At 40.6% G+C, this 24458-nt stretch overlaps 1 protein-coding gene across 2 annotated transcripts in view; it reads right to left on the reverse strand.

Moving 5' to 3' along the window:
- The window catches only part of IL1RAPL1 (interleukin 1 receptor accessory protein like 1), a 1014047-nt gene that overhangs the window by 261704 nt on the left and 727885 nt on the right, over positions 1 to 24458 (reverse strand). For both annotated transcript variants that reach the window (XM_081950467.1, XM_081950466.1), the window contains exon 6: positions 21993 to 22067. In XM_081950467.1, the coding sequence (XP_081806593.1) occupies positions 21993 to 22067 (75 nt within the window). The remainder of the gene's footprint in view (positions 1 to 21992; positions 22068 to 24458) is intronic.

Genomic DNA, 24458 nt, shown 5'->3' on the forward strand with positions numbered 1-24458 from the left:
CAATGACAGTTGCTGCAACCCTCTGCCAACAAAAACAGAGCTCGGGAGGGCCACGTGTGGCTCTGCGGAGCTCTGTTTTCACTGGTAGAGGCACTGTGGGCCAGTCCATCACTGTTTCTAGGGCGCCCATGTGGGCCAGATCTAGGCACCCCAATGGCCAAATCTGGCCCCTGGGCCTTGAGTTTGACACCCCTGCTCTAGATGGTCTGTAAAGTAAGTTTTATTTCAGAAAGAGGAAACATTATTTCCCAACTGGAAAAGTGGCTCAAGGGAGGTAGGGAGAGAGGAAAGGAGAGAGAGAGAGAGAAAGAAAGGAGAGGAAGGAAGAAAGGATCACAAATCCTGGAAATAGATGTGGCTTCAGAAGATGCTTTGAAATAACACAGCAACCTAGTGCTGGAAGGGATCTTGGAGGTTATCTAGTCCAACCCCCTGCTCCAGCAGGAGATCCTTACAGAATCATAGAATAGCAGGCTTAGAAGGGACCGTGGAGGCCATCTAGTCCAGCCCCCTCCTCCAGCAGGAATCCTTATATTTTCTGGATTATTTTGGTGCCTCTAAGATAGAGGAAAATTGCCAGAAAGGAGAAGGAGTTTATTAGGGCAAGGCTGCCATGCAGAGGAAAGCAAAGATAGTCCTTAACGTATGACCACAATTGAGCCCAAAATTTTGGTTGCCATGCAAGAGTGTTGTTAAGTGAGGTTCATCACATTTTACACAATTTGTGTCATCTCCTGGTTCTAACAGTCATGTGCAGGCTAGGGAAGAACATCTGAAGGTGTTTGTAATGTTCTAATGTACAATTGTTATATGGTATATATAGTAGATAATGTATCTTTTTGTGTGCCTATACACACGAGTGATGTGCGGTGAGGTTTGTGGCTGGTGAGGCACTGACACAGTGGTGGGTTTCAAATTTTTTTAGACTTGTGGACTTCAACTCCCAGAATTCCACAGCCAGGTATGTTCAGTTCCGATTTAAAGCAACAGCATTTGTTTTTCTCCTTTGTGAAATAAGTTTACTTCTTTCTTTTTCTTTTTCTTCTCCCTTCCCCTCCTTCCTCCCTCTCCCTCCCTCCCCCCTGTCTCAAACACACACACACACACACACACACACACACACACAAGTTGGATTGGACTATCTCTCCTACCCCCTTCCCTCTCTCTCTCTCACTCTCTCTCAAACAAACACACACAAAATTGGATTGGAGGAAAGAGCACCAGCGAAGAGACCACAGGAGGAGGCAGGAAGCCAGTCAAAGAGCCATATTGAAGCACACACACTTTCCCCCAGCCCTGGAAGGATCCAGCCCAGCTTCACTAATTACAGGTTTGAAAAGGCAACGTGGCTCTGCCTGCAATCAAACTACACCCCAGGGAGAGCACAAGTGAGCCAGAGTCCTTCCCTGCAGCCTTTGCCCAAAGCCCCACACCAGGAGGATGAAGTTTGAATTCCTCCCCCTCCCTCCCACCCACACGTACCTTTTCCAGCTATTTCAGAGAGGATTTCAACTCTGCTCTTGCCTCGGGTTCTCTGAAGAAGCCCTGCCCAAAGGAGCGCCCTCTACTATGAGGCAGGAGAACTGCGTGCCTCACCTATGTCATGAATTTTTAGGCTTTTAACCCTTGCTTAACTCTGCTTGAGTGATCATAAAACGCCTAAAGTCAGACTAGATGAGTCATGCAGTTCTCCTGTTTCATAGTAGAGGGCACTTTTTAGAGGCTTTTTTAAACAGTTAAGCAGAGTCATCCACGGTGAGGCAGCAACTAGCTCAGCCTGACCTCAGCTCTCGCCTTTTTCCTTTTACATTTTTTTTCTTTTCATGATGACAGTGGTGAGGCTGTGTCTCCCCTGCCTCACCTGACTGCACGTCGTTGATACACACTCTATACTATGTTATAGGTATGTATACATATGGCATATATACATAGGATTAAATAGAGTGTTTTGTATGTTTAGTAGTAGTGAATAAATAGACAAGGAAATAGTATCTCATTGAGGCCTTTGAGGCAAGGAGAGACCAGGCAAGGCACCCCTTGATGTGAGTGACGTCAGGTTGGCTATGCCCACCCAGTCACATGCCCCACCAGCCATGTCCCCCTAGTCACATGACCATCAAGCCACACCCACCAAGGCCCACTCACAGAATTGGTTGTTAAAAAATTTGAATCCCACCTCTGGTTCTTCTCCTTGGATCAGATCTGCTTGTGAAAAAATTGTCAATTTGTTCATGTGTTAATGTAATTTTTGAAATGTTTATGATATATCATGGATTCCTTGTTATATTTTTATAATAAGTAAACCACAGAATACAGAAACTGTGCTGACATTAAATAGTTTCATCTTTAGCAGGAAGCAGATTAACTCTAAATCAACTATGGAAAATTATGGCTACTATATTTAATAGATCCAGTTTTTGCACAGATAATTTATTGTTGCTCCACTAAATATTTTAATAACATTCATACACAAATGCTGAAGATATTATAGCAAGCTCATTCATTTTAATTGTATAAATTATGCTAGTGACATCACCCCAGCTGTCTAAAAGCTAGTAAAATGCTGTTTTTGTACTCATATGTAAATAAGGGACATAGCAATTAAGAAAATGTTGATAAAGGACCATGTAATTACTACTATTATTACTAACCTTAAAAATAACTGAGACATGTTTTATACCTGAACAAAGAGAAGACTGCTGTGTACTAAAGAATAAAAGCTTCATCTCTTAAACTAGCTTTTTTTTTTACCTGACAGCTACTCATTTAGATGTATTACCAGAGGAAAAAAGGATGATCTAATAGTCAATACTAGAATACCGCAATTTTAAAAATTATGCCAAATTAAGACAAGACTACTCTGAACATTTTTTGTTTTTTTTTCAGAAAAAGCAGTAAACATTTAAAATAAAAAGAACATACTACTATGTATCCAACATTATGTAGTTATTAGATTAGGTATCAGAAATCTCAAGTTGAAATTTGTTATGTACTCACGTGTTGGTAGGTCTGGATATTACTCCTTAGAAGATGTTCTACAGACTCACAGTAGCAATAAAGCTAAACTATTTTTTAAAAAAATAAAATCAAGTACTCAGATCATTGAGTGCCAAGTTAAAAATCTGTTCAGCTGCCATCAGAGATCTCTCCAAATAAGTTTGGGCATGCCCTTCTCTCTTTTTTAAAAATTTATTTAAACCTTTATTGAAAATTAAAAACTTTTAAAATACAACTGCCTTTAAAAATAGTTTTGTATAAGTTAAATCCTTTATGATAGTACTAACATAACCATTTGTTATTCAAATACATTTTATACATTCCTAATTATTATTCCTATATCAATACATCTATGTGTCAGGCCTGTAATTCTGTTCCTTTTAGGATCTTTGGCCTGCCACATAATTAAAACATATATATATTATGCTGTTTCATTGGTATAGTAGTTGGGAGGGGGGAATAGAAAGGAGTAGGATTGTGGAATGTATTGTTATGAATTTCTTAGAAGCTCAAGGTCGTCTTTTGTCTCCGCACCTCGACACCTGGCCGGAAGAAGAGGGGTGTACATGCCAGCGTGGAGGATGAAGATTGGACCATGTGATGAATTATGGGGTGTGGGGGAAAATGATGAACTTTTAACTGGGTGAATTCACCGGATGTACATTAGAGTTGAAATTTCAACAGCATAATGCAAACATGCCTGTCTTATTAAATGGGAGTTTTAAGGACTACTTTGCCTTGGACAATGATTTAATTCTGCATGATATTTGGAATGCTGACACTATGTTTCTAAGCTATACATTTCATGTTGCTATTATTTATCTATTGATACCAATTTCCCCAAACTTTATAATATTCTGTAGTCCTTGTCCTTTAACTCCAATGCGAGTTTATCCATCTCTGCGCAATCAAAAATCTTTTGTATTATCAAACAGTCTGTCAGCATGGTATCACTTTTCCAACATTGTGCGAGCGCTATTCTCACTGCTGTAATTATGTGCAAAATTTAAATATTTTATCTCTGTCATATACTTTCCTTTAATAATTCCCAGAAGGAACCATTCTTCTTTGAACTCTGGGTGTTTGTAATTTCCTGTAACCATTTTTATATTTTTGGCCCAATATTTTTTAGCTTTTGGGCATAACCACCATGCATGAAAGAAGGTATCCTGCGCCTGTTTACATTTCCAACAGTTTGGATTTAATTTCGGATACATTTTTGCCAATCTCGTGGCAGCTAAATGCTACTGATAAAACATTTTGTATTGATTTTCTTTGTACGTGATAGATTTTGTCATTGTGTAATTTTTATTCCAAATTCTTTTCCAATCTTCCAGCTGAATATTATGACCAACATTTGTAGCCCAGGCTATCATTGGTCCCTTTACTATTTCCTCTGCCATATCAAAATTTAGTAAATAGTTGTATATCCTCGATATTAATTTCTCTTCTGTACCTAACAGCAGTTTGTCTAACTGCTTTGGATCTATATCAATTCCAAATTCCTCTCGATCTTTTTTATATCTGGATTGTAACTGGAGGTATGGCCACCAGTCTATATGCACTCCCTGGTCTTTACTTCCTGATTAGTTTTTAGTGTTTAGTATTTGGCCATTCTACCTAGATCTAGTGTATTGGGGTAGATCATTGCCTCCATAATGAATAGCCAGCCCGGGATTTTTATATGTTTACTTTGAATCTGTAAAAAACTGTCTGTAAAAATATGCATGTAGCTTGCTTTTGATATTCCACATGAAGGCAGGGCATGCCCTTCTCAATGGTACTTTATCAGAATGGTAAACGTTATACAGTTTATAAAGTCTAGCCAGTTTTTCAGTATTCGTCCTTGAAAGAAAGGAAAATGCAATATTTCCCAAAGTGAGATATTTCTTTCAGATAGATATGAGCTGAAAGATATATTAGGCAAAACTTTATAGATTCCTATTATAGTTCGCTCCCACATGTCTCAAGAAACATGTTTTGTGCTTCAGAAAACAATGGAAATAGTCTTTGAACACTGCCTTATTAACATCTTTTAGAAGGAACCTTGGAAGGAGTTTGAGAGCGTTTGTATGTCCTGGTACATACAAATCTATCTACTCTAAGCTTAACAAAATTGAAATAGAATTTTTAAATCACCCTCTCCTTAAGCAGAATTTGCCTATCTCATATGTTCAAACAGAGAAGGGCTGCCTATAGTTCCACTCTGACAAGAATTGAAAAGACCTAAATTCAAATACCATATTTTTGGAGTATAAGATGCACCTTTTCCCCCCAAAAAAGAGGATGAAAATCTGGGTGTGTCTTATACTCTGAATGTAGCCACCTTGATCATCTGGAGAAGGGGCAGATGAAGCAGGCACTGCGCAGGAGACGTAAGACAAGGTGGCTCGCCATTTGGACTCCTGCTTCTCCAGACAACACAGTCGTAGGGTGGTTGGCTTCTGCTCCTGACCCGGAAGATGGATCTGGCCAGGAGGAATGCACACCCCATTTTTGCAATCAGGGAGGAAAAAGAGTGTTTCAGGCGGTGGGCGATCTCTGCAGCCTGGAACTGCCCACCGCCTGAAACGCTCTTTTGGAACTGCCCAAGAAGGGGCAGGTGAAGCTGGCACTGCAGAGATTGCAGTAACAGCATTTTTGGGTGGCAGCGTGGCAATCTCAGAAGTCAAAGCCTTTGAAACAACCTTTATTGTATCGCACTCCAGGTTTTTAACTTTCCAATCTAGTGTCCTGATAAAAGCCTTCATGGAAAGGAGATGGGTTCTCTTCCCTTCCTCCACTCCCCCAATCCTCCGGGATCTGTCATGCAGTGCTTATTGTGTTGCAAAAAATGACAGACTTCTCAGGATACAGGAAGAGTTCATTTGACAGCCAGGTTCAGAAAGTTAGCCCATGGCTAGCATTGCAAGTTCTGAACAACCTTTATTATCGAAGCACACGTTTTATACATTCTCAAAAGCAGCGCAACATGGAAATACTTTAGGTTTAGCTTTAGTTTTATTTGGATTTATATGCCGCAATTCTTCAAAAGGACTCAGGGCGGCGTACAACATTAAAAACACGCATCACAAAAGTTAAAAAAAGATTAAACCCATTTCCAAAAAGACCAAACCGATTTTTTTAAAAGAAACAATACATTTAAAATAAATTAAAATTAAAATTAACATTAACAGGCCAGGCCGGCTTGCTGGAAAAGCCAACTTTTTAGGGCGCCTCGGAAGGACCGGAGGTCAGGGATTATGTGGAGCTCCGGAGGCAGCTCATTCCAGAGGGAAGGCGTTCCCACAGAGAAGGCTCTCCCCCTGGGGGTCACCAGCCGACACTGCTTGGCCGATGGCACCCTGAGGAGGCCAACTCTGTGGGATCGTACTGGACGGTGGGAGGCTACTGGTGGCAGTAGGTGGTCTCGCAGGTACCCTGGGCCTAAGCCATGGAGCGCTTTAAAGGTCATAATTAATACCTTGAATCGCACCCGGAAAACAACCGGCAACCAGTGCAGGCCATCTAAAAGGAGTGTGACATGGGAGCACCTAGGTACCCCCATGACAACCCGTGCGGCCGCATTCTGGACCAGCTGAAGCCTCCGGGTGCTCTTCAAGGGCAGCCCCATGTAGAGAGCATTGCAGTAGTCCAGGCGAGAAAGGATGAGGGTATGAGTGACTGTGCACAGAGCATCCCGATCCAGGAAGGGGCGCAACTGGCGTACCAGGCGAACTTGGTAAAAGCCCCCCCTGGTCACGGCCATCAGGGCCGTTCTAAACTAAGCTGGGTATCCAGGAGGACTCCCAGATTGCGAGCCTTCTCTGAGGGGGCTAAAATTTCTCCCCCTATTGTCAAAGATGGAACAAGATGTACAAATCGGGATGACGGGAACCACAGCCACTCAGTCTTGGAGGGATTGAGCTTGAGTCTGTTCCTCCCCATCCAGATCCACACAGCCTCCAGGCATCGGGACATCACGTCGAGGGCATCGTTTGGGTGGTTTGGGGTAGAGATGAAAAGTTGGGTATCATCAGCATATTGATGATACCATACCCCAAAACCACGGATGATCTCGCCTAGCGGTTTCATGTATATGTTGAACAGGAGGGGTGAGAGAACCGACCCCTGGGGCACCCCACAAGTGATGCGCCTGGGGGTTGATCTCTGCCCTCCAGTCAACACAAACTGCGACCGATCCGACAGGTAGGAGGAGAACCACTGTAAAATGGTGCCCCCCACTCCCAACCCCCCGAGTCGTCGCAGTAGGATACCATGGTCGATGGTATCAAAAGCCGCCGAGAGGTCTAATAGGACCAGGACAGAGGAACAGCCCCTGTCCCGGGCCCGCCAGAGATAATCGACCAACGCGACCAATGCCGTCTCCGTGCTGTACCCGGACCTGAAACCTGACTGAAATGGATCCAGGTAGACAGCTTCATACAGGTACTGGGGAAGCTGACATGCTACCACACTCTCGACAACCTTCGCTACAAAGCGAAGGTTGGAGACCGGACAATAGTTGGCTAAAGAAGCTGGGTCCAGGGAAGGCTTCTTCAGGAGGGGCCTCACCACCGCCTCCTTCAAGGCGGTGGGAAAGAACCCCTCTCTCAATGAAGCGTTGGTAATCACCTGGAGCCAGCCTCGTTTCACCTCCCGGGAAGCCGAAACTAACCAAGAGGGACACGGGTCCAGCACACAAGTGGCAGCACTGAGTCTCCCCATAATCCTGCCCATGCCTTTGGGGGTCACAGGTCAAACCCATCCCAGATAGTCTCCTCAAGATTCATCCCCATCGGCTTGCCCGAATCTACCCAGTCAGAGTCCAAGCCTGTCCGGATCTGAGCGATTTTTTTTTATAATTAAAGTTTTTTTTTATTGTTTTAATTAAACACACACACACAAAAAAACCATTCTTCATTACATCTTCCAGAAAGCATGTCGATTGGTTACAAATAAATTTTGTGTGTTACTACCACAATCATTCTTTATACGTCATTCATATTGAATTATATATTTTAAATGAAAAATCTTTATATACCATCAATGTACCATCACTCTCATTTAACTATATTTGTTTAAACGTGCTTTTATCTAGAATCATTTGTATTTAAGGACACAACCACATACTGGCATTTGTTAGCTATTTCTATAAATTTCAGGCTTATATCCAATTGCTTTCACCAATGCCAACCCATATAAAATCATTAAACATTATCCATTAACATTTCGTTATTATTATTGTAGTTATCTAACATCTTTATAATAAATCTGGACAAAAAATTATTACTAGAATTTATAAGTACCCAGGAAAAATTACATCTTTATAACAAAATCTAAACAAATATAATTAATGAATTTTTTCCCCAGGTCCCATATTATAGTTTATATCTAAATTGTAGTAAAATTTATAGGTACCCAGAAAGAATTACATCTTCATAACAAAATCCAAACTAAAAAGTATTAATAAAATTGCTAAGTCTTTTTCCCAGGTCCCAATTTACAGTTTATATCCAAATTGTTTTCACTAATTAGAGTTGTTATTTCACTATTATTATCATAATGAATTATCTGTTAATGAATAAACATTTTAAAAAGAACAAGAACATTCTATAAGCATCTACAAAATCCTACTTATTAATCACCAAAGATTAACTAAGTTTTTCATTATCAGCATTCATTGTCAACCTGTGTCTATCCAGTAACAAAACACTCTTATCTCTTTAGCCAGTCGTTGCATCAATTCTCTTATTAATTTCTTTATAGAGTTCTTAAAGACTTCTCTCCACACTTTTTTGCTCAAAAAATCTCTCAAGTAGTCTCGTTGCCCTTCAACTGGAATTGACATTAACATATCTTTGATTATCAAACGTCTTTCCAAAGCTGCTTCTCCTCCTAGTTCCATCATCAAATCCATATATTGAGAAGAGGGATAGAGCTCCAAATAATCAAATTCACTTTTCCATATCTTTCCATTTTCACTCATACGTGCTTCATTAGTAAGTTCACCTATTATCTTGCCTTTATCTTCTATATCTTTATTCTCTTCTTTAGTTTTGGGAGCTCCAATCTCTTCCACTTTTTCTGCGCATAGCAATAATTTATCCAGCTTCTTTCCAAATCTCTCAAATCCTTCCAATATATTTTGAAGTCCATCCCAAACATCTTGTAAGCTTGGGGTTTTCTCATCTGTATATGGATACATATTTCCAAAAGGAGAAAAAAAGATCTAAACTCCACTGCCACTCTCGCCTTCAATATTTCTTTAATGTATAAAAATGCCTTTATTTTGGATTTACTTAAGCACAAGTTTCTTCTAGTTTTTTCAGAAGAGGGGGGTTCTATCTTTTCTTTGCCTTTCCTTGCCCAAAATATTTCTCACAGACACTGTAGAGAGACAGTCCATGTCCTTGAGTTGTTATCAGTTTCCATAAACAAGCTGCAAACCCTCCAACTTCAGTAAAATCAAAAAAGTAAGACAAGGTATACATTGTTTCAGAAGAAGAAAAAAACCCAAGCTCTGGCTTCCGAGTGGCAGATTCAACTTTTTCTTATTTGTTTCAGGCTTAAAGAACGGAACAAAAATCTCTAAGTGTCTTTAATAGAATTTAATAAACAGTAGGAGGAAGAGTTGTTAAGATAAAAAAAGGGTTTTAGTTCAGCCAAAAAATAAAGTAACAAGAAGTAGAAAAAAAATCAATTCATTCACTTGAGAGGAGAAACAGAAAGCGTTACAATCACTTCAATCCACAAAACGCTGTTACATAGAAAAAAGAAAAAAAATATTTCTAAGGCAGTCCAATTAAGATAAATTTCGCTGCTTTGTTCTTAGCTTAAAGGACTAATTTATCTTAAAAAAAAGTTTTTTCCCTTGGGCAGTCATTCTCAAAGAAAAAAAAATCTCATCCGATCGACTCACTTTCATTTTCACTGCCTTTCCTCCGGAGCCGTCTCCGACTTAGTCAGCCCGGGGGCTGTCTATTTACTGCCGATTTGGAGAGCTTCCCTTGGGTCAAACAGGGACTTTGCGATATCCCTGTGACCACCAAGGATTTGTCTCGCTTTCACTGTCTCTCCGGGACAGCTTAGGTCCATACGGACCGTTACAGCAGCAAAAGAATCAACGGCGGTCTCGAACTATCGAGACCGCACATTGTGTTGTCGCGACGTCTGGCTCACGAATCCCGGATCTGAGCGATTTTATCCTGCAGATACTGAACAAATTCTTCAGCCCTACCCTGCAAGGGGTCTTCCCCAGTTCCTTGGTTAAGTAAGGAGCTGGTCACCCTAAAAAGGGCGGCTGGGCAGTTATCTGCAGATGCGATAAGAGCGGAAAAATATTGCCGTTTTGCCGCTTCTATCACCACTAAGTAGGATTTAATATAAATTCTTACTAGTGTTATGAGCTATGAGCCTGGAGAAATCAACCGCCAATCCAGCTAATACATCCAGCAGCTCCGGCAGGGCCGATGAAACATAGCAGGGAGACAGGTATGTAACAAAAAGGCCCACCTGAGCTCCAAGGCCCCACTTCACAAAGAGGGACTCACACCCGCCTATCTGAGGCACAGTGACCTCATGAGGTCTGAGACTTTCCCTAATAACCACTGCTACCCCCCACCCCGCCCCTGCCCTGGGCTCTCAGCTGGTGAAACGCCCGGAAGCCTGGTGGGCATAGTTCGCTAAGGGGCACACCCCCCTCATGGCCCATCCAGGTCTCCGTAATGCACACCAGGTCCGCTCTACCCTCCTGTATGAGGTCGTAAATGAGGGGAGCCTTATGTACCACAGACCTGGCATTAAGCAACACCAGCCGGAGACCAGGGTCCTGTAATCCCGAGCACCCGGGGGTGCAAGAAGGGCGATGAGGGTCGGAACACGCGATTGCTCTCAAACAGCAAACCCGCGTCCTCCGAACATCATTTGGCCCTTGGCCCCCACCATATCTTAACTCATTTCTTATTGGTTATTTTAGGGAAATAGCCTTATAAGTACATAGAGTCTTACTTCTCCGTTTGTTACAGGTATGGACTACATGTCATTAATGAACTTTATTTGAACCTTGTGGTTTGGACTTTTGACATAGGGACATTGGCTAGAACAACTTGTGGTTAGAGGCTGATGACATTTCCCTGTCACTTTAAGCAAACCTCTAACTGTCCCTTTTATGCCACATCTTCATTCTTATATTTTAATTCATATTTTATTCTACTTTATCCCCCCCCCCCTTTCTAGGCTCTATTAATACCCACAATTGAGTCTAGCCTGTTAGATTAACAATATAAGCATGCAGGATACATAATAGCAAAAAAAGCAAGGATACAAGCAATACACATCTTAGGGCTTAACTTCCGGAATCACTTTCTCCACTCCTAAGAGTGCAATTTGAATATACGAGCTAGTATCTGAAATTTCATCTTCCTTGAGTGTATGTGGGATTAGGTTTTCCATTAACATTAACTCCTTTTCAGCCCCTATTTCTTTTACAGACCTCATAAAGAGTTGTTTAAGCAAGGGTATTATGCAAGGGAGGAAGACTAAACTTCCGATTCCACATAATAAAAGGAATAGCATTTGATTGATCCAACCTGTTTCCGGTAGCCAAGAGAACCACACATCTGTTCCTTGTACTCTTTGACCAATAGAGGAAGCTCGATCTCACAGTTCTTGGACCACCACCCCTGGACTGCTCCTGATCTATTCATATAGAAACACCAATCTTCTCCCAGGAATACACATAGCCCACCCTTTTCAGCAGTCAAAAGATCTATGGTACGCCAGTTTCATAAAACCACTGCTGCCAAGGCTTATCCCTGAGAACTGGTCCTTCAAAAAGATAGTGGGAACTGGTGTTTCCAGGAGGAAAATGAACACAAAATCCCATAGTGGATTGTATTGAAAGCCAAACGGGAAGTCGGGGTGGCTGGAATGGCCTTGGGCACCTTCCAGTAGTCAAATTCCCCTCCCAATGGTTAAAAACGAGTGGAGGTGGGAGCGAGAAAGTGACTTTCTTTTGGAAGAGCTTGTGAGCAGAGGGAGACGTGCTGCGAGCTAATTAAAGGTGGGTTTCAAAACACATCTTATTTTTTCCTTAACAGTGTGATTCACGCATTTGGTTAATTTCTTTCCTGAGGCCGTTAAAATACCTCTTTCCCTATAATCGGCAGTATTGATATGCAAAGTAAGGAAGGCACATAGAGTCAGTTCAAATGTTTTCATTCTTTGTCCTCTCTGGTGCTTGGCTCAAAGCCCATAATTCCGCTGTTTCTAAGATTAGTGATAGGCTGTCCAAGGATTAATTTATTAGCTTCCTCCATCAAGAGAGTAGTAGCAGCCAGCCTTTTGCATCAACTGTTCGGATAGATAAGCCACAAGTTGTTGCCAACTTCCCTTTTCTTATCAGAATCTGAGATAAGGGCTTTGTACACCCGTTTCTGCTTTAAACCCCAAACAAAGGGTTCTTTTTCACCCCCCTTTGTAGATGCATAAGGAGGTTTGGCTAGAAGTGCGAAATTTGAAATCCTCATCCTGCAATATCCTGCCGCGGCCAAAAGTCCCTGTAACTTTTTTCCTAGTTGTTGGTTCTGCAATTTGGCACACAGCTTCTTTTCGCTCATGTCCTATTGCCCTCTATCCTCAACTTATGGTGTACCTTAAGTATTTAACTTGGGGCTTTTCCAGCTGAGCTTTTTGCCTTGGGGCACAATGTCCCTTGTCCATTAACAGATGAAGCAATGATTGGGTTTTTTTTTTTCCAACAAGTGTCCTTTATCTGTCCGGTTACTGAGATATTATCTACATATTGGAGTAGCACATCTCCATCTTCACAAGGCTGGAAATTTTCTAGGTCTGAGGCCAAGGCTTCACCAAAAAGGTAGGTGAATTTTTAAATCCTTGGGGAAACCTAGTCCAAGCAAACTGCCTCTTTTGACCTGTTACTGAGTCTTCCCACTCAAAAGCAAACAGTTTTTTTTTGGCTATGTATTTGAGATGGTGAATAAGGCGTAGGCGGACAGGCATGGCTACAGGCTTCACTTTTATAATTATTGGTGCATGATGAGATGCATGGCCTGGTGGATCCTCTGCCCACAGCTGAGGTACTTTAAATTCTTGAACCACCATTACTCGCCATATCTCATCTGGGGGGTGCCTCATCATTAGGGCCATTTTATCTTCTTCAAAGGACAGTGTAGCTCCCATTTTGCATAGGATATCATGACCCAAAAGAGGAACTGGGCATTCAAGCATGTCTTGGGACATTCTTGTAGCCAGTGGTCTTTTTCCTTACACTAATTACATCGACCTCTGCTTTGGACTTTGGAATTATTTGACAATGCAACTGTCAGCAATTCAGCTTTATGTTGCATCTTGTCATCTTTCTTTCTTTCTTCTACTTTTCACAAAGACCTTTCATGCAATTTCCATTAATTGTCCGGGGCACTCTGAGATATGAAAGCCATGGCTAGCATGCGGGCATTTTCAGGATCCAGGGGATTGATTGGGGTGTAGGTTTTATATGCTTCAACCAGACTTTGAAAGAAGGCTTCGGGACTTTCATCCAGTTTTTGGTTTACAAGAGAGGGTTTGGACATGTTTACTGGAGGTTTTCTGGCTTGTTCTAAGCCTTGAAGAATTAGTGCCTGATAGTCCTGGAGGGAGGCCATATCTCTATAGGGGTCCTACTGGGGATCTTGCTGTGGAAACCATAAATTTAGCGTGGCTTGAAGGCTTCCTCCATCTGCGGGTTCTAAGATTTTTCCAATGGCACTACTCAACCTTTCTCTTTCTTCTCCATTAAGGAGAGTAGTCATTAATTACTCCAAATTCTGCCGTGTTGGATTATGGGTTCTGATAATGACGCTAAACAAGTCAATGACTTCCTGAGGCTTAGCGGACAACGGTCCATAATGTTGTTTCCAATTCAACAAGTCTGTGGTGGTAAACGGGACGTATTGAAACAAAGGCTGGATCTCTACTTGTCCTTGTCCATCGATAACCTTTTGATCCATTTGGCATCGTGGAACTAGGAGCTGACTTCTGGTTTGGGTAGCAACGGGGGAATTTTGTTGGGTTATAGGAGAAGGGGGTCCGCTAGACGGACTTTCCAATTTTTGCTTAGAAAAGGGCATATGCAGGGGGCCTTCTTCTTCATCGGACGCAGTTTGGAGGAGAGGCTTTTTCTCAGGGTAATTCATTTTGACCTTGTTTTGCCATTTCCTTTTATTCGGGCCACACAAACCTTTACAGCTTCCTTTTTACATTTATGGAGCCAGTCAGGATTTTGTTGCACTGCTATCTGCCACTGGTCAATATACTGATATTGATCTGGGTGACCAGTTTTAGCATCGGTTATGATCTGATGTACTTTTGAAATGATGTCTGGATTAAAAGTGCCTTCAGGTTTCCATCCTACATTAAAGGTTGGCCATTTGTTCTCACAGAATCTTTTTAGCTCCCCAGGATTGGGTTTGGGCTCTACATAATCTCCACTAAAAGTTCTCTTGAAGTTTTTCAACATGCACTGGAGAGGCGTTCGAGGAACGCTCCCCGCTCCAATGTTCTATTTCTAACACACTTTCTGCTGACCTGCGGTCCCGGAGCTCACGATCACCAACCGGAACTGCAGCAGATTAACCTTCCACACACACCTAGACCCTCATTAGGATACGCCAGTTCTGTTTGGAAGGGACACTATCCCAGGCTCAGGGGAGTGATCGGGCCCCCTCTTCCACTCCTAACCGAGTGGATCTACAATTCTTTTGATACTTGCCTGCAGGTGTCTTCTTTCTCGGCCGGCATAATTTTTATTAACTTGTCCTGATGCTGGTCAGATTCTTGGATTGGTGGTGTCCTCCGGATGCCCAAGAGAGGTCGTCAGCCCTCTCCCAGAGAAAGGTCTCAGTCGGCACCTGAAGATGGGCAAGACGGCTTCGATGGGGCACCCGTCGGTCCATTCCATCCTCAGCGAAATATTGCTCTAAGTCTTGTGCATGGTCGCCAGAATTGTTGCAGAAAATGTCAGACTTAGATTTCTCAGGATACAGGAAGAGTTTATTTGGCAGCCAGGTTCAGAAAGCTAGCCCATGGCTAGCATTGCAAGTTCTGAACAACCTTCATTATCGAAGCATGCATTCTTATACATTTTCAAAAGCAGCACAACATGGAAATACTTAACTCATTTCTTATTGGTTATTTATTTTGGGGGGAAAGCCTTATAAGTAGATGGGATTCTTACTTCTCCTTTTGTTACAGGTATGGACTACATGTCATTAACGAACTTTATTTGAATCTTGTGGTTTGGACTTTTGATATAGGGACGTTGGCTAGAACATCTTGTGGTTAGAGGCTGATGACATTTCCCTGTCCCTTTTATGCCACGTCTTCATTCTTATATTTTAATTCATATTTTATTCTACTTTAATTGCTATTGCTGCTATTGTGCCCAGCTACTGTATCTCTTTGCTGCATGACAGATCTGGGCAGATTGGGGTGGTAGTGGAGGAAGGGAAGAGGACCGATCTCTCCACAGAGACTTTTCTGCTCTTTCGGTTTCTGGCACTCCCGCACACATGAAGACCAGATGGCCAGTGCATTGGAACCCGAATGAGCAATGGGTGATGGCATGCCATATGTGGCACATGTACCATAGATTTGCCATCATGGTCCTAGACAATAGAAGGGTTGTCAAGCCGGCCTCCCTCAGCAACCAAGAAAGAAACCACTTAACTCCATTTTGCAGAATTGCGTAACAGGTTCCACCCCTTTCATGGCAGTGTCCCTTCTCTTCCCAGGTCGTTTGTCTGGCTTCCTCTCCCCCCCCCCCAGCAGAAGGCTTTGGGCCAATCTTGGAGTGGCAATTTGCTGCCCGGTGTCCCTCCTTTCTGCAACGGAAGCAGGTGGTAGACCGGGGCTTGCTTGTAGACCAACTTTTTTCTCCTATTGGAGTTCCTTTGGAGGGGTTGGGAGGGGTAGCTTTCTCTTTCCCACTGTCTTTGTGGTACTTGTCTCTGGCTAGATCGATCTCCACGTCTGCTGCCAATTCATACCAGTGTTGCAAGTTACGCCCCCCTCCCCTGTTTACACAGTTTTGGTATATATCTTTGTTTAAACCATCCATGAAACTGTGGGATTTTCGCATACAAACAGACAAAATACTAGCGCAAAACACACGCTAATTGGCCACACTAATAACTGAACTGGTCCGCCACTATGAGCTTCTCAGATTCATTGTGGCTCCCAAAATGCCGGAAAAAATAATCTTGGGGCTTGCATGGCTTGACAAGTGGAAGCCTATGATAAAGTGGGAAGACAGTGGTAGGAAATTGATGATTGTGGTTGAGCCGCTACCACAGGTGGAGGAAAAGAGCCGGCCAGGATGAGTGAATCCAAGAGCCCAGAACTCGCAGTACCTGCAGCAGAGACAAAAACCCCAGGGGTCCAACAAGTAACAAAAAACTTGTTGGTGGATGCTTTGTTGAGAAAACTGCAGTATGACAGTAATGGAAGCCAGGAGAAGCTGATGACAGCTATAAAATTGGCGCTCCCAACAGATCAGTGGCTCAACAATAATCAGGAAATCCTAACGATGGAAAATGGATTAGCCTGAAAGGGGTCCAAACTGTACGTCCCCACGGGGTTGAGGCTGGAAATTCTACAACGAAGCCATGAAGCGGAACTAGGAGGCCACTTTGGATTCCTAAAAGCATTCCACCTCGCCAGGCATCAATTTTGGTGACCAAAGATGGAATTGGAGGTGGAAGATTATGTAAAAAGCTGTGCTACTTGAGCAATGATGAAGCCATTGCCGGAGAAGTCCCCTGGACTACTACAATGAGTGGCCAGCCCTAACCGACCATAGGAAGAGGTCGCAATGGACTTTGTCATCGAACTCCCAGACAGCAGTGGGAATAGAGTAATCTGGACAGTTATTGACTTGGTTTCCAAGCAGGCTTCATTGCTTGCTCAGGATTGCCATCCACAAAGAAATTAGCGAAAATGTTTGTGAAACACATTTATCGCCTGCACGGATTGCCCAAGACAATCATTTCAGATTGCGGAGTCCAGTTCACAGCCAAGTTCTGGAGAGAGGTCCTGAGATCCATTGAGTCCACACAAGAATTGAGCTCAGAAGTTCATCCCAGCATGAACTGCGCAGCAGAGAGAGCCAATGTGGTGGTGGAACAATACATCCGGTGTTATGTGTACTATCACCAAGACAACTGGTCGGACTTGCTACCCTTCTCCAAAGTGGCATACAATGATGCGGTCCACAGCAACATGGGATTAACGGCTTTCCAGATTACCAGTGGCATGGAATTTGTTGCCATACCTGAGCTGCCTAGAGAACCTGCCTCGTCCATGTCTTTGAATTAATGGATGGAGACACTAAAGAAAGGTTGGGAAAATACGAAGAAGTCACTAGCAGATGCGACAGAAGCCTACAAGAAGCAAGCGGATAAACATTACTCGCTCCAAACCCCCTTCCGTGTGGGGGACAACGTTTTTGTATCTACCAAATACATGAGATTAAGAATGCCTAGCAAGGAATTTGGTCCAAAATTTCTAGGTCCATTCCCAATAGTGAAGATAGTTAACCCAGTTACAGTTCGACTCAGTCTACCCAAAAGTCTAGAGAAAATTGGCCCAGATTTTCATTGTAGCTTGTTGAAACCAGTAATTGGGTCCAGCATAAGAGCATCCACCCAAGCTTTTTATCCTCCTGTAGTGATAGAAGGGGAAACACAATCTGAGGTGGAAAAAATCGTAGACTCCAGGCTGAATAGAGGTCGCTTACAGTGTTTAGTGCATTGGAAGGATTACCCTTTGTCTGAAGCTACTTGGGTGAAAAGTTGGAACCTAAAAGTGGAGAAGTTAGTAAAATAATTCCAGGAGAAGTTTTCCGATAAGCCAAAGGGTCCTCCTGATGGGGGGGGGGGGAGAAGAGGTGGTTAATTTTGTTATGTTATTCTCTTTTTATGAAATGTTTTTCTTCTGAGGAGAGGCCGCCTGTCAGGCCTGCAGTTATATTCCTTTTTAGGATCTTTGGCCTACCACACTCTCTATTATTTTCCTTTACTGTTTCATTAGTGTAATAATTGGGAGGGGGAATAGAAAGCAGTAGAATTGTGGAATGTGTTGTTGTCATTCCTTTCTAGAAGCCCAAGGTCATCTTTTGTCTCCGCACCTCGACACCTGACCAGAACCAGCTGGGTGGAGATGCCAGCGTGGCCGAAGAAGATTGGACCATGTGATGGATTTATGGGTGTGGGGATAAGATCATGAATTTTCCACTGGGTGGAATCCCAGGAAGCTTTAGATTTGGGATTCCACAGACGTTCCAACATGCCTGACATATTAAATTGGAACTTTAAGGATAGTTTTGCCTTGGACTCTGATTTAATTCTGCATGATATTTGGAATGCTGACAGATTAAATAGATGGAAAACCAAAGCTTTCCATGGACAACATTTGAAAAATATTGAAAGAAAATGTGATGACAACCTTACAAGGGCATGGTTTAAGATGGGTACCATCAAGAAAGAAATGGAAGGTTTAATACTCGCTGCTTAAGAACAAGCACTACAAACTAATGCCATGAAAGCAAAGATACAAAAATCCACTGACAATCCAAACTGCCGACTTTGCAATGACAAAGTTGAAACTGTTTCACATTTAATATGTGAAGGCAGCAAAATCGCACAAACTGATTACAAAGCTAGACATGACCAAGTTGCTAAATTAATCCACTGGCGATTATGTAAAAAATACGATTTACCTGTATCTAGAAAGCCATGGGAATATGAAGTGGAAAAAGTTATGAAAAATGAGAAGATGAAGATCTTGTGGGACTTTCGAATACATATGGATCGTCATTTGGAACACAACACGCCAGATATCACAGTTGTCGAAAACCAAAACATACAATTTATTGACATTGCGGTACCAGATGTCAGAGTCAAAGAAAAAGAACTGGAAAAAATCACAAAATACCGCGACCTGGCCATTGAAACGATGCGATTATGGATGAAATATGTAACAGTGATACCCATTGTCATTGGGGCATTTGGTACCATGTCCAAGAACTTTATAAGATATATCAACAAATTGCAACTTCCTGCAATAACACCAGCGGAACTGCAAAAAGCTGTGCTACGTGGAACATCGTATATTTTAAGAAGGTACTTGGTTGATACCTAGGACGCTGGTAGCAACCCATATCAACCACTAGCACCAGTCAATGGTATTTGTGATGCTTTTTTGAATGTTCAGTTGACCGAGTTTCATGTTTAATGAATAAAGTATATGATAATAATAATATCAGCAGTGATTGGACTTCCAGAAAAGTATCAAATTTCTATATGAATTGCTGGAAGGTGAAGAAATGAGTAAAGAGCAGAGGAAGAAATAATATTAGATACGGGAGCAAGTCTTATACTCTAGCTTGTTTTTTAAAACAAAGATAAGACCATTAATAGTGCATTCAGCTTTATAGTATTGTGCTAGGAATGATTCATATTCCCATTAAAATAAACACACCAATAGTATAATTACACATGCACTAAATGTATTTTAATTCATACTTCCAGTGCTATATTCTTAGAAAAGTCTTTTTTTTTAAAGTATCACTAGCAACAAACTGAAAAAGAATAGAAATTGGAGGAATCTCCAAGAATTGTTCTTAAAGAAATTTAAAGAAAATATTATATTATAAGCTTTTTTGGACTGATATATATACTGCATGTGGTGCGATGAAAATTTTGTTGAATTTTAGTTTATAAAAGTATTCAAATATATTCACTGATTAACTGGATATGCATTGCTCTGGCATAGCTCAGGTTTGCTTTTGCATATTTCTCTTATTTTAAATCATTTATCTCTATTAAAGTGTTGTGGCGGGGAAGTGGGACAGCTATAAGAGAATAATTAATGGAAAATAATTGATTAATGGAAAAGAAGCAGGTAATTAAATATTTAGCTTCCATGTCACTAAAAATGTAAAAAGAACCCCATATATTACAAAAGCTTTTGAAATGAAGCAGTAACTAGGTTTCATAACTGTCAAAGTGTCTCCAAGGATTAGGGGAAAAAGCTTATTTATCATGTACCATATAAACCCCATTATTTATTTAGTCAGATAAAGCAGAAACAATGATTTATCATCTAATACAGGGGTTAAAATGTAGCTAGAACGAAAAACAGGTCCTCCAGAAAGGCCACATATACTGTAAACCTATCAAAAAATGCATGCAAGATGAATGTTATTCCGCATGTTCATATATAATATGGTTGCTACACTTTCTAATATAAATATGAACAATGAATACAGACAGGTTTTTTATTCACTGGGAGATTTTGTAATTGAACAGACTATGAGTCGTTGCCAGACAAGGCTGCAATCACATCTTTTAGGCAAAGGCATCTTATCTCATCTTCTCAATCAACCTACTAATAAAAAACTACCCAGATAAGATGTGGCATTATACTAATATGGCTGAACTGAAGTGTGATTAGTTAAGATTTAATGTTATCATCTAAAAATATTTCTACAAGGGAAAAATAATATCAGGTGGGAAAAATGATCATGCATCCCAGATTAATTTAAAAGCAGCTTTGTTCATTAAATAAAATCTTGATATGAAAAAGACCAAAAGCCCTCTGCCAAATATGCATATGTGTCTCAGGAAAAGTCCTTTAACATTGTGTTATTTGAATGATATTTCACTTTATGCTGAAAGTTCAAATATATTGGCAGCCTCAGCAGTCAGTTTTATAATATATATATTTTAACCATATTATAATGACCATGAAAATCATTTTAGGTCAGTAACTAAAAACAAGTTTGATTTGAACTTCAATTTAAGTAGCTGTACTCATTTTTTGAAGAGAAAGAGGTCTTCTAACCAAATCAGAATGATAAAGAAACAAATTCACACAACATTCTGCTATGATTTTAGAGTGATTCAGAAGAGATAGCACTATCATAATTAAATATGACAGTTATAATAAATATATACTAGATATTAAAGTTACAAAGCAATACAAAAGAATGTACAACAATAATGTGATAATGATCAAGTGATCTTACATCCTACAAATTAAAATGGTTTTCATAATATTAAATCAATAAGATTCAATGCATAGTTATTATTTAAATATATAATATTTAGATTCAAAGCTTCAAAAGTTTCCAATCAAAATATGTTCAATAAAATTACTGGTTTTACATAGAGGTAACTGAAAATCTCTCATTTAGAACATCTAATGTAAAATACTGGCTTAAGATTGTAATATTAATAAAATATTGCCTTTGAATTAATATATTTTAGCTTTCATGTCATTGGGAAAAGGATGGCTGTATATGTGAAAATAGAGACTTTCGTGAAGTGTAAATTTTATCAACTAAGGACTTTACTATGGGAAAAAATTGAAATGTGAATCTTAAAATAAGCAATAACCTGTAATTTCTGCAGGAACAGAGGAACACTAAACAACTCCCTTCATCTAGTACCATTAGGCTAGCCTGGCTCTGTCATCAGGGAAGAATAAGGAAGGAAGCAATAACACAATTTGTCAAGAACCAAAAAGTCAAGTCTTACAATGACAGACCACTGATTTCTGGAGTAATCTGTCTATAGTACAACAAATCTGTTTTGACAGTGTGAAAATATATCTTACCAAATGCAAAACATCATTTCTGACATAATGCTTTAAGAAAAACTTAAATTTTGCAGTGGAGTGTAGTCAAATTAAATTCATTTTCTGGCTTATCCAACAGTTTTCTTAGTAAACAACACAATTCATCAGCTGGAACACTTATTTTATATAGCGTTTCAACCATGGACAACTCCTTATTTACTTTTAGATAACTAAAGGAATAGGACACTTTATACAGCAAGTATTTTATAGCTAAGAAAAATAAACCATTATTATAATAATCTGCACAGAAACTAATGTAAGTATCTTTTCTTAATTTTAAGATCAGACAAAATCAGCACTTTTAGAATGTCACTTACCCAGCTGTGTCTCTTGAATTGTTAGTTTACTCTCCAAAGGATACAAAAGCTTTGGTGGTTTTTCTGTAAGGGGGGCTAGAAAAAAACAGAGATATATTTATTCTTTTAGAACATTCTTGAACAAGAATATTTCGGTAAATGTTAGGGTACTTTCAATAAGACACAATCACATAATTATCCAAAGAGTTAGAAGTTGTAAGAGGCTTTATTGTAAAAGAACCATAGTAACAACAGGCTTCTTCTACACAGCAGATTTAATAAAAAGAGATCAAGAAAATAAACATTGATGTAAAAAATGCGGGAAAAGATATGAGAAAGAAAAAAAAATCAAGCAGACAGAGTGTGTGTTTGCAAAGCTATTCCAAACTATTGAAACCTTAGGGGCAGCAGAAAGAGGATTTAAGTCAGTTAAGGAGACATAGATGTTTGCATAAATACAAAAGCACAGGATCACCTTTATCTGAGGGTAAATGATGTTGGATGAGCTCCAGGTCCCTTCCCTTAAATGTTGTCATCTAGCAGGGCCTAGAACTGTGTCTTGAATAGCTGACTCTTCTCACAGGTACTGAGATATAATAAGGCAGGAGTGCAGCAAGATGGTGGGTAGATGCATGACAGTGTGCTGCCCTGGCGTTTTATATGCCTTTTTATTAAATTTTATTTTATGATTGGGAGTTTCTTTTGTTTTTACTGTTTTGTGAACCATCAAGTGTTGTTACAATGTGTGTATGTGTTACACAAAGAGGCGCACTAGAATATGTATATATTCAGGTAGTCCTTGAGTTACAATAACTTTATTAATTTTTTAAAGAAAGATAAAATAACAGAAATGAATAATTAAAATGAGAAAGAGAAAGAAATGAATAGAATAGAATACAATAACAGAGTTGGAAGGGACCTTGGAGATCTTCTGGTCCAACCCTAGGCAGGAAACCCTACACCACTTCAGACAAATGGTTATCCAACATCTTCTTAAAAACTTCCAGTGTTGGAGCATTCACAACTTCTGGAGGCAAGTTATTCCACTGATTCATTGTTCTAACTGTCAGGAAATTTCTCCTCAGTTCTAAGTTGCTTCTCTCCTTGATCAGGTGCTTTGGATAATAGTTTGACTCCCTCTTCTTTGTAGTAACCCCTGACATATTGAAACACTGCTAGCCTCCCCTAGTCCTTCTTTTTATTAAACTAGACATACCCAGTTCCTGCAACTCTTCTTCATGTTTTAGCCTCCAGTCCCCTAATCATCTTTGTTGCTCTTTTCTGCATTCTTTCTAGAGTCTCCACATCCTTTCTACATCGTGACGACCAAAATTGAATGCAGTATTCCAAGTGTGGCCTTACCAATGCATTATAAAGTGGTATTAATACTTCAAGTGCATATTACCCTCCATGTAGATGCAGTTCCATTGAGGACTACACATTGAGTGTGATTGGTCAGCCAGTTATGAATCCATCTGGTGGTGATGCTGTCTAACCCACATTCTTCTACTTTATCTAGTAGTAGGTTATGGTCAGTGGTGGGTTCCGGATCCCGTTGCAACCGTTACGGTTGCAACAGGGCCCAGCATCCACTATATGAACGTGTGCAATGAACGTGCACACATGCGCAGCATGCACATGCATCCTTACTCCTTGCAGTGCCTCTGCGACGCTCCAGCTGCTCAACGGAGCGTCGCGCAGGTGACGTGCGCTTCGTGCGTGTGAGTGGAAGTGCTGAAGAGTTCAAATACAGGTAAGGAGCTCGGGCGGGAGGGTGGGCCCTCTGGAGCACCACACTGGAACGGTACCCAGTGCTCCGGGCAGGCACCGGTATGCCCGTAACCCACCACTGGTTATGGTCTACTTTACCAGATGCCTTACTGAAGTCCAAGTAAATTATATAGACAGCATTCTTCTGGTCCACTAATTTTTTCACTTTGTCAAAGAATGCAATAAGATTAGTCTGGCATGATCTGTTTTTGACAAACTCGTGTTGCCTTTTGATTATTACTTTGCTTCTAGGTGTTCACTGATTTGTTGCTTGATTATTTTTCAGAGAATCAGAGAACAAGAAACAAATCAAGAAACAATGAACAAAGCCAAAAGTGCAGAAAAAATAAAGAAAACAAATAAATACAACTTTCTTTCAGATCAGATATATATATTTACATTAAATTCTTATAGTAAGTTTGCAATGTTTTTATTTTTATTATCTACCACTTCTTCTAATCATCAAATCCCTATGTCAAATTTCATTTTTTTTCTGTTTCATGGACAAAGTTCAAAAGGGGTTTCCCATCATCATTAAAATGAATCAGTATCTTTTATCTAATCAAAGCTATCAATTTTGTTATCCCAGTTAGCTACATCAACACCACCACCATTCTTCCATTTTAGGTAATGTCAAATTTTTGGATGTAAAAGATGGTCCTTGACTTCAATGGCATTTGGAACTGAAATTTCGATTACTAAGTAATGATGCCATAA

Source organism: Natrix helvetica (genome assembly GCF_964273705.1).
Source record: "Natrix helvetica genome assembly, chromosome: 4".
Lineage (NCBI taxonomy): Eukaryota > Metazoa > Chordata > Lepidosauria > Squamata > Natricidae > Natrix > Natrix helvetica.